This window comes from Alnus glutinosa, chromosome 12 (assembly GCF_958979055.1).
Source record: "Alnus glutinosa chromosome 12, dhAlnGlut1.1, whole genome shotgun sequence".
Classification (NCBI taxonomy): Eukaryota; Viridiplantae; Streptophyta; class Magnoliopsida; order Fagales; family Betulaceae; genus Alnus; species Alnus glutinosa.
Window position 1 is genome coordinate 8333494 of NC_084897.1, and position 15534 is coordinate 8349027.

The 15534-nt window shown below is 36.3% G+C and overlaps 1 protein-coding gene across 2 annotated transcripts; it reads left to right on the forward strand.

Annotated features, from left to right (window-relative positions):
- Positions 1 to 8994: 8994 nt before the first annotated feature.
- On the forward strand, positions 8995 to 14036 carry LOC133883095 (uncharacterized). 2 transcript variants are annotated; one of them, XM_062322302.1, is made up of 4 exons: positions 9029 to 9138; positions 9914 to 9995; positions 12084 to 12257; positions 13471 to 14036. In XM_062322302.1, exons 3-4 carry the CDS (start codon positions 12098 to 12100, stop codon positions 13854 to 13856), a joined length of 546 nt encoding a protein of 181 aa, XP_062178286.1. In that variant the 5' UTR covers positions 9029 to 9138; positions 9914 to 9995; positions 12084 to 12097; the 3' UTR covers positions 13857 to 14036. The 2 variants fall into 2 exon arrangements, with proteins under 2 accessions (XP_062178285.1, XP_062178286.1); XM_062322301.1 differs by lacking the exon at positions 9914 to 9995 and having other exon boundaries at positions 8995 to 9138.
- The last annotated feature ends 1498 nt before the right edge of the window (positions 14037 to 15534 follow it).

Genomic DNA, 15534 nt, shown 5'->3' on the forward strand with positions numbered 1-15534 from the left:
CAAAATTAATCAAATCTGTCAATAAAGATGTAGCATTATTGGACATTATTATGGTAAACGCAGACATCTAAAGCTGAATCATCTCAAATCTTGTCTTATCTCTCTATTCTTTCAACTCTTGTCTAACTCTTCTAAGACTAAGATAGTTTAGTCTTAGAAGTCTATCTCTGCTGTTATGATGCCCAATAAGGTAACATATTTATTGACTGACTTGATTAATATTGAACTAAAATAAAGTTTATTTATAATGTAATCAAAATTTTGACAATAATGTATAGTACAAAAAGTAAAGAGAAAAATGTTTGGTTTCTATTTTTTTGCTCATTTTTTGTCATTCTCTATATAAAAAATGGACAAATTCACTATTATATATGTGGAACCACACAAATTTACAAAAGAGATAAAAAAGAGATAAATAAAATATGGAAAATAGATGGATGATGAAGTAAAGTATCCCTTTTTCTCCTTTATGCCCCATCGTCTAATTAGCAACCAACAAGAGTCTTGTGATGGGAGTAGATTTATGTACAACTTGTGTGTGTTTTGTTTCAGTAGAAGTTAGCATGTGATGAATTACACTTCCAGTTAAAATGTGTATAATTCTAGGTTGGTTTTTCCCCAAACTTCATAATAATAGATATTTGTTATACTCAAAATGATGTCTTTCAACAGTACAATGAGTAAATGAAAGGACAGAAACTCTTGGATTCATAATATATTTTTTGGTTCAAGTGCTTGGTTGGCTAGGATATTAGTATGTTATGGTAGCTTTGGGTAGACAACCAGTGGTGTTGCAAATTGATTTCCAAATCATGATGAATGTAACTTCTGAGAGTTTTCTTGTACTCTCTCAAGCCTAAAAGAATAACAGAATGCATTTTTACTTAGCAAAAAAGAAAAAGATTATACTATTTTGGTGTTTCCTGGGAGTAGAGTTGAATCTAGATGGAGGAGAGCAATGTTGATGGGATTAAGCATTATTGCCACTTTTGTTGGCAATTTCAGTTTTGTATTAAGGATTTTGTTATTCTTTTTCATTGTTTCAGGCATTTGTTTTGTTTTCTGTTATTTTTCTCTTAGTGGATGTGGGGTGTCACCGTGTCATCACTTTTTTTTTTTCTGGGAATATGAGAGTTTTAAGTTTTTGCATTAGAAATTTTTTGGATCAACTTGTCCATGTGCTTATTTATATTGAAAATTACACAGTATAGCTAAGGAATCCCTTTGATTCACTTATTAAGAGGCATTGACAGGAATACAATCAGTAAATTGTACTTTGGCTTATTTCAGGTGTCTGATTTACTTGGAAAATATCCGGATCTTATGGATGGATTTAACAATTTTTTGGCACATTGTGAGAAGAATGGTAACTCTTTAAACTAATGTTTACGTCCTCTGGTTTCTGCATTGTTAATTTTGATCTAATCAAGTCCTGCATTGCAGATGCACTCCTTGCTGGTGTCATGAGTAAAAGTACGTAAAATGATTTCTTTCCCTTTTGTTATCTTGTTGTGGGAGTTGCTTCAGCTGGCATTGTTCAGTAACAGAACCTTTTTATAGGGCTTTAGCTTTTCTCTTGTTAGTTTTAGCTGCCTACTTTGTTATTTTTGCTGTTCTATTGCTGAAACTTAAGTCTGTCTCTGGAGTAAGCAATAGCATTTTTGCTGTCATAAATGGGTTGGAGCTTTATCAGGGGTTAATGCATGCCCTGTTTTTCACCTCTTTTTTCCCCCATATCACTATCAATTTGCTTGAGTTAATTGTAGTAGTATCCAGCATTTTGTTGCTTTCGCAGTTAGTGACCTTTTTGTAATCCTGCTGTCAAATTCGAACTGGACATGTTGTTAGAGTCTGTGAATGTAACAACCAAGCGTGTAGAAGAACTATTGGAAAAGATCAACAATAATACATTGAAAACAGATGGTCCAATTCGTATCGAGGAACACTTCACAGGTTACAACTTGATTAAGAACCAACGAAATTCCAGGACATATGTTATGTAGCTCATTCCTCAGACGTTTTTCTGATAGAATATTACTTGTGCGTTTCTTGCAGCACCGAATCTCAAGTGCATTGAACGTTTATATGGTGACCATGGGCTTGATGTGATGGATGTGTTGACTGTTTAGGAAGAATGCTCCTCTTGCTTTGCCAGTTATAACTTATACGAACGCGCTTGAAGCAGAAACAAGAGGAGTGGGCTAGGTGTCGTTCTGATTTTAATAAAGTCTAGGCTAAAATTTATTCTAAGAACTATCACAAATCACTTGACTATCGTAGCTTAAGATTGTTCAAACTGCTTTTTTTCCAATGTTTTTTAAAGACTAGTTAAACGGGTTAAACGGGTTGTGTCGACCCATTATGACCCGATATGATAGACGGGTCGTGTCGGGTCGTGTCGACCCGACACGACCCGTTAGGCTAAACGGGTTTCACGGGTCGTGTCGAGTGACCCGTGAAATAGCCGTGTCGTGTCGTGTCTGGAGCTCCGACCCGTTAACATAAACGGGTCGTGTCTGGGTCTAGCCTAAACGGGTCGCTGGTCTTTGGGGGTCGTAAACGGGTCATGTCGGGTACCCATTTTGCCAACCTTAAAATAAACTAAGCATAGTTAATAAGGTATAAGAAAAATGAGTACATTTCAATGAATCAACGTTATCTTGAGCTTGAGGGGTTTCTTGAAAATAAATCAAAGACAATAATGTGCTAGCTGAACGCTGCAAACCAATAAAAATAAAAAAAATAAAAAAAAAAAATTAGAAGAATAAATGATGGAACACAATTAAAAAAGAAAAGAAAAGGCATACTTAGTTTTCCTTTTTTGTGTATTAATTTTGTAAGCTTCTTAAGAATTCTATCCAGACTAAATATTGAAAAAACAAATTAAATAATAAATTCTTTTATCAATCAAAGACAAATATTAATAAAGCATATTTGATTAATTGGTTATTTTTCTCACATTAGTCACATAATCACATTTGAAATTTTGAATCATTTGATTCATAATTAAAAAAAGAAAAAGAAAAAAAGTCTTATATTCCTAAAGTTCCAGTGTTCCACCACAACAAACAATACATTACTCCTCAATTCTTTCCCCACCCATGGTCCCACGCGTCCAAGACTAAGTCAAAGTGGTTTTTTAGTGGTCCCTTTATTCACTTTCTAGTTTCTAGGACCTTCCGGCTTCCACATGACCACAATATTCCTCATTTCCTCAATTTCATTTCTCTCCCCCAAGCACCAAGTCTCAGATTTTTTCCACTTTCCTTTGTTTCGAGGACCTTCCACAGTTCCACACGGCCACGCCCTCCCATCTTCTCATTATTTTTTTTAAAGGTAATCCGTAAATCTTTTACAATTTTCCTTTATCTTTTGAATCTTGAATATTTTGACCATTCTTATCAGTTTTTTTCTTTGTTTTCAACCTCACCTCACGCCTCCATCACTGAAACACAACACAAAAAAGAAAAAAATGGCTTCTTTCAGAGAGAGCAGATAACTCATGGTGACGATGCCTAGGGGCTAGATAAGTGCTGACTGCTGGACAGCTGGTGGTGGTGCGTCAGGTGCATGGACGGTCGATGGTGGATGCACAGCCAAATCTATCCTCGTGGTGTTTCCAAAGCCGTTCTTCACTTCTTCTAATCTTCTCAGATCTCAGTTCTCTCGCCTCTAAGCCTCTCGGTATTTTCACGACTGAACCACAACTACAAGCCTACAAGCATTTTCTTTTTCTTTTTCTTGGGGTTGGGTGACACTTGATAGAGAGTTATTGAGGGAAATTTGAGAGAGTTGTTGAAAACTGAAAAGTAAATTTTGCATTTGCCTCCTTTTCTCTTGTGAAGTGTGAATTTTTTATTGACATTCACATTTGCAATGTTGGAGAGGATTTGATTGCTATCTGCCAATATTTTTTTTTTCCCTTATCTGCTATGTAGCCCTCTATGTGGGTTTTTTTTTTTTTTTTTTTTTCCTTTTTTGTTTTTGGTCTGCTGTTGCTGGGTTTATTTATTTATTTATTATGATTTTTTTATTTTAAGATTCAGGTTCGTGAATTACAACATTGAGGCCTTTTTTATTATTATTATTTAGAAGAAAAAAAAATTATAGTAGTAGTTGAGAAAAATTTTAGGGGGGGTTTTTCTAAATCACATTTTTACTTTAAAAAAAAAAAAAAAATAAATAAAAAATTAGGGGGGGGTTGAATTCATTTTTTGTAGGGGCCATTAGTACATTAATCAAAAATAAAAAATAAATTAGAAGTCAAAAAAAATTTTGGGGGGGCCATGCCTCCGCCCCTGTCTACATATACAGTTCCTTGCTTCATCTTTGGATCTTTCAAACTTTTGAATTTTGGGACATATTTTGCGAGTAGCAGCTCGCATTCCATCTCTTTTCTGCTTGAATCTTGTCATCAATTGCCTCCGAATCATTTCTAGCATAGTCAAGAGCGTCTTGTCCCTAGATTCTTTGATCTATGCATTGAATGTATCTGCAAGATTATTCAAAAGCATATCACTCTTGGAATGTGTAGAAAAGGGATGTCTAGATCAAGATGCAGGGTTGACATCATTAAGATACCGATAGAGACCATCATCCATATCTAGTATCACTTTCATGTGATGTTGAAAAACCATTGCATTTGATGATCTTGAAGCTCCCCACAACTCATCCTTAAATGCTTTGCCCTTGTATCCCTTCAACTTGAAGTTTGCATATAGGTGACGCATACAAAATTGATGGTTAGCATATGGCAACAAATGGTCTATTGTGAGACCAAGCCCCTGCACATATGCAAAGAACTCCATCAATAAAGTTCAGAAAATCAAAAAAAAAAGAAAAAGAAAGAGTAAATATGTAAACATGACTTCCTCAGTACCTTCTGTCGGTTAGACATAAAAGTCCAACCATGACCTTCGCCACTTCCCACATAAATATGTCCTATAAACCACCCCCAAGATGTACTGGTCTCAGCCTCTGTAACCACATACGCAATGGGGAGCATGTCATCATTCTCATCCTTCCCAATGACACACAACAACTAACCTCCTACTTCTCCTTTAAGGTGGCAAGCATCCAAACTTATGGCTGGTCTACAACCATACTTGAAACCTTTCTTACATGCAACCAAGCATATATACAACCTCTGGAAGCAGGATTCCTCGACTTGCACGTATGCACTACTGTTGGGATTTGAGCTCAATATGGCCGCACAATACTTCCTTGCATGTTGGTATTACTCCGAATGACTACCATAGATTGCCTTCAGTGCAATCTTTTTTACCCTTCAACATTGGCCTACGGGAACATCAATGTTGTGATCCCTCTTCACCCTTTGTTCCAATGCATATGGGGTCCATGTGGGATCATCCTTGAAATCAGTCATATATTGTGTGGCAAGAAACTCTACATCAGCCCTTGAGTTCTCATATTGATTCTCTCATTGATGGTCTGATTTGAATGTTTTTATCTGTATTGATTCTTTCTTTGCAACAAAAGATGCATGAATCCTCCAATAAAAACCTTGACCTTGCTCCTTGCAAACTACACTCACCCTCACCCTATCATTGTGTCTATATTTGAAATCAACCCATGTTGCACAACATACCATTTTAGTGCTTTTTTAAAGGCAGGAGTATCAGCAAACAGCAAACCCTTCTCCAACTTGATTGGTACTCTCATGTCATGGCTCTCATTGAACTCCCGATACCTCCTCATCCTTTGGCTTGTCCCCTCATCATTGGACCCATCCAAACTTACCAACTCTTTACTATCGTAGTACTCTTCACCCTCTTCATGTCCTATGTTTGCATGATGCTCAGCACCTACAAACTTTCTCCACCAATTCTCCATATATTCATTTTCAAGTGGGACATTAGTTGTAGACAAATCATCATCATCATTAGTTATTTCGAAGTCACTCAATTGTAAGTCTTCTTCATCTACTAAGTCTGGCACACCACTACCTTCACCACGACCTCTTCTAACAAATACTTGGCCACCCCTTCTAGCAGTGGCAGGCCCCTTCAAATCAGCCGGTTTTTTTCCTCGCACCTTTAGGTTTTGTTCCTTTTTTCCGTGAAACAACCTTCTTTTTTGAAGGCTTTGTTGCAGTAGCCTCATCAACATCAACATCAACATGCCCCTCAACATTTTCTACGTCATCTGCTTGTCCACCATTCCCATCAACATCCCCCTCAACATGTCCAATATCCCCCTCGACATAACCAACACCCCGCTCACCATTCCCATGTCCAACATCCCCCTCAGTATGTCCAATATTTCCCTCAACATCCCCTTCAGTATGGTCATTCCCATGGCCATTGGGATCATCATCCTCTGGCGGTAGCAACAAGAGTACTTCCCCAAAAATTTCTAGCACATCAACCCTATTTTTGACATGTATGTGAACACTTTTCAATTCATAAACTTCTACAATGTTCAGAAAATCCACTATCTGCTCATCATTTGTCAATAGATTTCCCTAATTCCTCCATGTCATTGTCATCCAACTTATACCAGTAACTCAAGTCATTCACATACCCAAGATCCCTAACAAAGTCTTCAATTTCCCACACCGAAAGGTAATCAACATCATAATATTTGACTTCATCCGTTAGCCCCCCAATATATGTAAGGCCAGGATTGTGTTGCACTCTTCCACCATGGTAAATGATTACATTGACCGACATATTTGCAGATGGAGTTGTGAATGAATGAGAGTCAAAGAATTTTCAGTTGTTGCAATTCTAACAAAAGACAAAATATGTTGTTGACAAATATGCAAGATTTACTATACGTTGCATATGTTCAAAAGTTTGTCAAACGGTTACTAACATGCAATAACATAAAGTGGACAAAGTGGTAAGAAATGATTTGAATAAGAAAAACTCAAGGACTAGCAACATAAAGTGGACATCAAGTGGTAAGAAATTATTTGAATACGAAAAACTCAGGGACCACAATATCAAACACATAATCGTAGTTTATGTTCACTACTTACTTTATTCTGAAACACATAAGCGGGGACCACAATAACCCCACTACCCCACATGTTAACTGCTTAATTTATTCTCAACGACCCATAACGACAAACACATAATCATAATTTATTGTTCCCACCATTTGTTTTCCAAGCCATCTCAACATCAACTAATCCACATGTTCGAAAATTTGCAACATCCAGACAAATATCCACATCGTAGCCAACAACCCACAATAACAAATTTCAAACTTAAAAATATATAAAATCATATCCACATCGATGATAACAACAACATTTTCTAATTTCAGACAAAATAACCCAAAACCCTAAATTGAGAAAACCCTAGACATAAAAATTGTGAATGAATTAAATATTACCTTCAACACAGGGACGACAAAGACGATGAGCTTTTTGGTACTCGCAACATGAACGGAACAGTTACGACGAGATTCTCCACAACAATGCTAGGGAAGACAACGATGACGAAGAGACGGTCTTTGTTTTTGGATGAATGAAAATGATAGGTCCTTATGTTTTTTTTTTCTTTTCTATTTCGTCCTCGATTTTTCGGAAAAAAATTTCAAAGTGCCGCCCATCTAAAATTCCGCACGTGTTGGGGTTGACGTGTAAAGCCAATATTAAACACGACGTCGTTTTTAACCTGAGGTGTCACTGCCTACGTGGACAAATGGTGACTCAGCCTAATGGAAGTTAAGAAAATGGACGGAAAAATTAGGGAATGTCTGTTTTCAAATTCGCGAAAAAGTTAAGTAGCGAATGTTGAATTTTAACAAGTTAGGGATCGATTTCAAATAGCGCTTCAACTCATAGATTTATTAGACATTTACCCAAAATATAAAAAGCGGTTGATACAATAAAAAATAAAATAAAACAAAAAAAAATCTTTAATTTTAGAAAATATTTTTCATTTTTAAATTTGGTAAAGAGAAAAATACATTTAGCCCCCCAAACTACCACCCTTTCTCCGGATGGCCCACAAACTACCAAAGCTTGGACTCTAACCCCCAAACTACCAAAACCTTTGAAAAATGCCAATTTTAGCGAAATATCCCTATAATACTCCTACCACGTGTTATTTTTCAATTAAAAAATAAAAAAATTCAAAAAAAATTAGAAAAAATTTTAAAAAAAACTTTGAAAAATTTTAAAAATTTAATAACTAAAATTTTATTTTTTATTTTTAAAAAAATATTGCAATCGACCAGAGAACGTACTGCTTCTTTCCTTCATCGTCTTTGGGCACAATGCATGCCTGCAATTCGGTGAACTTGTCCCCGCCTCTCCAAACGCAAACATGGCTAATTTCCTATTCTTCGATGTTTATGATATTGATCTTTCGAAGGTTATGAATGATTTCAATCTGAATTTTATTTTGTTACAAACGAAGAGCAAGTCTATGATCGTTGTGGAAGGCCTCGATTGGTTTCTGACGGAGAAATCAACGGCTGCGAGCTTGTTCGTTGATGTTCATGTCCATTTTCTTCTCTGTGATTTTTTGACATTCAAAATGTAGGCCTATAACTATATGGAGCTCAAGGATCACAAGTTTTTCTCTCAGGTGGATGATATTTTCTAGAGCGGGGTGAACTTGAGCTCAGCCGAGATCAGCGACTTGATGATTGGGAATCGGAACTCGCCGAGCCGGGCTTTGAAATTGGTCATCATGGCGTTGCAAACGGACGGTGACTGGAGGGGTGTCGGGAAGATTGGATTGTAGTTGGGAAATAAAGCCACCCTAGACACCCACCTTTTTTTTAAAAAATAAAATAAGAAATAAAATTTTTGTTTATTTATTTTTTTTTCATTTTTCTTAATTTTTTTTAATTCTTTTTTTTTTTTTTGAATTTTTTTATTTTTTAATTGAAAAATGACACGTGGTATAAGTATTATGTGAATATTTGTCAAAATGAGCTTTTTTTCAAAGATTTTGATAGTTTAAGAGGACTATAGTGCAAGACTTGATAGTTTGAAATGCCATTGAAAAAAAAACAGGTGACAGTGCGGGAGCTAAATTATATTTTTCGTCTTGTACACCATTTTCCCCCTCACACTCGACCTCCGCAGCTCCTCTTTCTACTAGCACAACTCCTCTCTGAGAGGCATCTCGTCTCTCTTCGGCTTCTGCATCTCAGGTACTCTCATCTCTATCTCTCTCTTTGTTGGATCGTCTAAAGGTACGGTTTCGAAGTCTGGGTGGCTACTGCATCGAATTTAGATTTTTTGTTCTCTAGAGAAAGAAAAGCTTTAGATATGTGGACTTGTCTCTGTCGATTTGGTCATTTCGGTGAGCAAATGTTTGGTGGCTGTTGAATTGGTTGTGTGAGGCTAGCTTTCTCTGTTTGGGTTTCAAAATTTTTGGTTTCTTTTGGCCAGCTCTTCGTTTGGTGGCTGTTGATTTTGTTTTGAAATACTGAATTTGGGTTTTTTTGATTTGCTATTGTTTGGGTTTTTTGATTTGCTGTTGTTTATTTTTTGATCAGATTTGCTGTTGTTTTGATTAGCCGTTGTTTGAGTTTTTTGATTTGCTGTTGTTTGGGATTTTTGAAGTACTGAATTTGGTTTTTTTGGATTCCAAAACCGAGTAAACAGAGCAAAATAAGAGTCAAGTGATTGTAGGAGGCAAAAGGAGAGTACCTATGATACGCGATAGAGGCTCACTCTAATTTTCCTTTTATCTCTAACCCCCGAAAAAAGAAAAAAGAAAAAAGCCTGACCCTGTTCTTTTTAGAAGGGAAACTTGCACACAAAAGTAAGAGTTCTCTGTAGAATTTTTGTATGCCAACCTTCTTACAGATATAGGCATCTAAAAATATTTTCTTAAAGTTTCATTGAGCCTTGTTGGGTTGTTGCTAGCCGTATTATTCTTTTACCTCTTTCCTTATCTTCCTTTTCATTTCAATCTCAAAGCAACTTTGAAGTGTCACCTTCTGTTTGAATTCCTATGGTGACTGAGACGGCTATCTCAGATCATACTTCTGCTACTGATGAGGTAAGTTCTTGTGGTTTCTGTAATCTCCTGAATTGTCGTGATACTTCTGATTCCACTGATGAATATGTCTACTTCCTGGATGTTAGAGTTCAAATGATCCATACTTCATAGGTTTCTTAAGTTTAAAATAATAAGAATGCAATCAATGATCCATACTTCATGTTGGTGTCTGGATTGTGTTAACGATCATTAACATATGAAATGTTCTGCAATATACTTCCAGGATTAGGTTTCTGCTCTCTCATCGTCCTGTTTCGTATTTCCTTTTTTGAATAAGCATCTCTCATAATGATATCTTATATTGGCAGATTTCTTGAATATTTTTTGAATGGAAGACTATCTAAGAACTTAACAGCTTAGCAAATTTAGCAATACAATTAACTACACCTGAATTGTGTAACTTTTGTTTTCGTACTTATTGCTTCTCTCACTTGGGATTGGCTCCATTTTTGGGTTGTTTGTAGATTGATAAAAAATTCTTCTTGCAGTTATGGCCACAGTTGCATCTATCCTTGCTGTTGGGGCTGTAATCTTAGAACATATTAGATCTAGGAGATTATTATGTAGGGAACCTCATGTTAAGCGAGAGTAAGAAAGAGATATTATTTATATGGATAGTATTCTTTATGGAGGCAAGCAAGATTGTATTGACCAAATAAGAATGAGTCTTGTAGCTTTCTTTGAATTCTATAAATTCTTGCTGAGAACAACCTCATACTTGAGACCATTAACATGTCTATTAGGAAACAAGTCTTGATGTTTTTACAAATTATTGGGCATAACGTGAGGTTTCAAGTGGTTGGTGGTGTTAAGAGTCCCACATTGCCAAGGTATACTTGGGTTGTGGGCTTTATAAGCCTTGAGCAAACCTCTTCTCTCAAGGTGCCTTTTGTGGAAGAGTAAGGCTCAATGGACTTTATCATGGTATCAGAGCTTCAGGGCCTTGGACAATGTTGGGCCTTCCCTCCCGTTGTACACGTGTTTGGACAATAGTGCCACACGTGAGGGGGCGTGTTAAGAGTCCCACATTGCCAAGGTATACTTGGGTTGTGGGCTTTATAAGCCTTGAGCAAACCTCTTCTCTCAAGGTGCCTTTTGTGGAAGAGTAAGGCTCAATGGACTTTATCAGGTGGAAGGTTCTATAGATCGATTGAGTTTGTTCATCGATTTTTAGGGTTGTCCTTAGAGGAGTCTTGAGGCTATATAAACACATTTAATTAGACAACCTGACAACTCTACTCCTTCGAAAATAAGGAATATTTTTATTATTTTATATTAATAAAATTATTAATTATTTAATTTTTTGAATAAAAATTTATTTCTATAGATTAATATGATTGAATGAAAATATAGAAAATATTTGTAATTTTTCGCCAAACGCCGAAAAATATTTTTAGCGGAAACATTTTATTGAAAATATTTTTTGATGGAAAGCATTTTACGTCGAACAAACGAATGATTAGATTACATTTGATTGATTGCATACTTGTTTTGTAATTTTTATGCTTGATGTTTGATCTGACTGTGAGTTTGTAGGTGTGTTATGGACTTGATTTAAATGCTATGCAACTCCTTTTTTTTTCTTTTCTTTTTTTTTTTTTCTATTCTTTTCTTTTTCTTTTTCTTTTTTTGTATTAAGTTTTTTCATTTAATGCAACAATGAGTTACTCCCTATCCAAAAATGTTTAAGGATTGGTTTGTTTAGTTGGGTAGTGATTTCTTTTAGAAATAATGAAGGAGCAAGTGCATTCTGTTTCCAAACTGCATGTTACACTATGTGCCAATTGTTGTTTTAAGTTAAATGTGTTTTAATCTAAAGTTACTTTTTCTTTTTCTTTCCAAATTTTATTTTGAACAGAAATTATTGCTCAACTTGAATTCTTATTGAATTTGGCGACAAGTTTATGTTAAAATTTTGGTTGTGGCGTTTACTTCATGTGATTCCAATTGTCTTAATTGGTTGGATTATAATAATGGTTTCATAATAAGACGTAACATGACCCAAGTGATTTTCTTCTTCATGTCATCTTGATTAGGAGCTGTTATTTTTTTATTATTTTTTTTCATTGTGTTCTTAATGTGCTTCAGAGTCACTTTATACTATGAAGAGAGCTATGCCATGGAGTGATGAGGAGGAAGATTCCTCATCTGATGAATCATCGTCTTCACTTTCAAACTCTGGAGCTGAAGATGGGGTTAGCAAGAGGAAGGCAAAGGATCAATCTAAAGCTAGCCTACCTTCTAAAGAAAAAACCTCCAAAGGTATCCATGATAGTTCTTCTCGATGTTTAACTAAAACTGAATATAGATCTCAATATACCATTTAAATATTATTCATTTATTCTTTCTTTAGTCAAGACGTCTTCTTCTTCATACAAAACTACCATGGAATCAAAAGCAAAAGCCCTGACAACAACAATGCCAACAAGTTCTGGTTCGCTATAGCCAGAACTGCAGTCTCACAGATCTGCCAGTTGGTGGGCTTCAAGGCCACCCAGCTCTCGGCACTTGAAACCCTCACTCTGGTGGCTGCCAAGTACCTGCAGGCCATCACCCACTTTGCCGCCTCCTTCACCAATCACTCAAACCTCCTCGACCTCGCCCACAGGGGCTGACCCTGATATTAACTTGGAGGGGCTTCAGCCTCCCCGAACTTGGAGGGGCTGACCCTGGTATTAACTTGGTTATAGTGTAAGAATACATAATGGGGTGTCATGTAATTTTGGGGGGTTCTATCTAAATTTTACATAGCAACCCATTATGCAAATGCTCTAACAAAGTTGTTGCTTCATATTTTGATTTCTCTTCTTTCCTTGAGTGAATGACACTGGATTGGGGCTTGTGTTTGGCTTGCTCAACCTTAATGTTGAGTGTGTAGGGATTAATTTACTTCTTACATTCTTTAAGAAACTATTAAAATGGTTCCTTATCGAATACTGGAAAAAAATAATATCTTCACAAGAAATTACATCACAGAAGAGCTGGATCATATATCTGTGTTTGAAGGAATTGATCAATTAAAAGGACAAGAATCTTTGAAAAAAATTGAATTTTGTTGGCTACCAATAATAATTACGGTTGGCATAAGAAAACCTGAAAAACAAAGGTTTTATTTTTTGTCCAATTATATTTCGTATAGTTTTTTAATTACTTTGATAATTTTGTAATTACCTGTTGTGTAAAGGTCCCAGTAACTTTTTAAAAAATGCCATTTGTTTCCAGAGAAGGTCCCCTTTTAAAATCTTGCTATATTTGCATATTTTTAAATTGAAAACACCAAAGGCGTACAGCTTGTGTAAAATTATAAATGATTAAACCTTCACAAATCATTTATACACATTGATGTTGGATCAAAAAAACTCTGGAATGTGATACATGTAAGAATGGATTGTTGTTTTCCGTTGGATCAAAAGTGCTAAACCCTAAACCCCATCTTCAAAATGTTCTTAATTGTTTTACCTCTGCATGTGTACAGTTAAATTTGGAAAGCAAAAGACTGGAGTTGTGGACTTTGAAGAATTGAAACGACATGGTTATAAAGGTGGACCATCGGTCTTGCGTGTGCCCCCACCAAGAGAATCAGAAGACAAGAAGGAAGACTGGTCCTGGTCTACTGGCAAGAAAAGTCGTGAAACCAAAGAGACTGAAGAATCTTATGAAGAACGACAGAAAACAAGGGCTGCAATAATCTATGGAGAGCAGCTGGCAAGTGTGGAAAGTCGGAAAGAGAAGAATGCTTCTTTCTCTCAGAAGGAGAAGAGGAAAAGAGAGCTTGGTCAAGCTAGCAGGGGAAAGAATTATGTTGAAGAAGAAAAGAGATTGTTAAGGGAGAGTGGTGTCTATTCTGGTTTTGATACTTGATCCGTGATGCTTGTAGCCATGAGTCTCATTATGTAAAATATGTAAAAGCTCATTTCCGTAGGGTGCTTATTCAATTCAAAAGATTGGGTTGTAACCCAGAGACAGCAATTCTAAGATGACTATCTGGGTTATTATTGATATTGGCAGAACTGAAATGACTAATTCTAGATTGTGACAAAATCTCTACACAAGCTTTTATTATGGAAATAGGCACTGCACTAGAGAGGGTACTCTAGCAGGCTTGATTTGCCCCCAATCTTTGCAAGCTCCACTCGGTGAGGGCAGAGATGAATGGGGTTTTGCAAGTGGTCGTGCCAAAGGTGAAGGAGGAGGAGAGGAAGGATGTGTTCCATCTTCCAAGTGAAGGTTGAGTGAGTGGTGAGTATTGGGAGAGTGTTGTGTGTTTCATTTTCAAAGGCTAAGTATTTTTTTCCCCTAAAAAATTATGTTAGCACATCTGTCAAGAATTGGAAAATAGCATGTTTATTGTGTCGGAAGAGAGCATAAAGCTCAAACCACTACTATCTTGGTTAGGCATCAGCAACAAGGGGAAATTCATGAGGGCATTACCAATAGAAAAATCTTCACAAAGCTCAAAGCAATTCAAAATCATGGATTCATAGTCCCATGATCGCGGGCAATTAAGAAACAAATAAAAGTCGTAGGCTCATAGCAATGAAACTTTCATTTAAACAGAAGATCCAACAGAAAAGCAACACAAAATTAAAAAAAAAAAAAAAAAAAAAAAAAAAAAAAAAAAAAAAAATAATAATAATAATAATAATAATAATAATAATAATAATAATAATAATAATAATTATAAGAAAGACAAGTAACTAAACACGCTTTACCAACACATCCAAAGGCTTGTAACAATGGCTGCATTACTTTTTGCGGAGATCTATCCCCGCCTTCTTAGCAACAGCATCCAAGCCATTCTTCTCTATGGTCTTCAATGCCTTGGTTGATAACCTAAGTTTGACATAGTGCCAGCTTCCCACCAAATCCTCTTGTATTGTAGGTTCACAAACTACAACTTCTTGGTCTTGGGGGCTGAGAAAGAAATTTTGTTTGCTCTGTTTGCCTTCTTCCCAGTGAAGGGACAGATCCTACCTGAAAAAAACAAACCATATTATGAGATTAGTTCTAACAAAAGCCACTGCAATGGTTATCAATTAATGGTACCGACTAATCACTTTACAAAGCACAGAAAGCTAGATAAGCAAAGATAACAATCATTAGAAAGAAAGCAAAGAGGGCAATAACTAGGGTTGACAATTTTTGACACGACCTGCGAACTCGACACGAACACGACACGGGAAAATAGGGTTTGGGTTTAACATAATCGGGTTCGGGTCATAATCGGGTCAACCCGATTATGACCCAGTTATTAAAAAAGAAGAAGAAGTAGAACTAGAATCAGTAGAATGAAGAATCTAGAAACAATGTCAATTGAATTCACTCGAAAGAAAGAAACCAGAAGGAAAGGAACCCTAGCCCGTTAGCCGCACCGGCCCGCATGCTCGCCGCCCGTACTTTCGAGTGAAACCAGAAGGAAAGCTAGAAAGGAACCAGAAGGAAGACGAAATTGAAGAGTATTGAGGTTGAACTGGCATCTCTAAAGATTTCAGGTGCTAGGGAGTTTGTTGAATCTCTTTCATGGTTAATTTGTCAATGA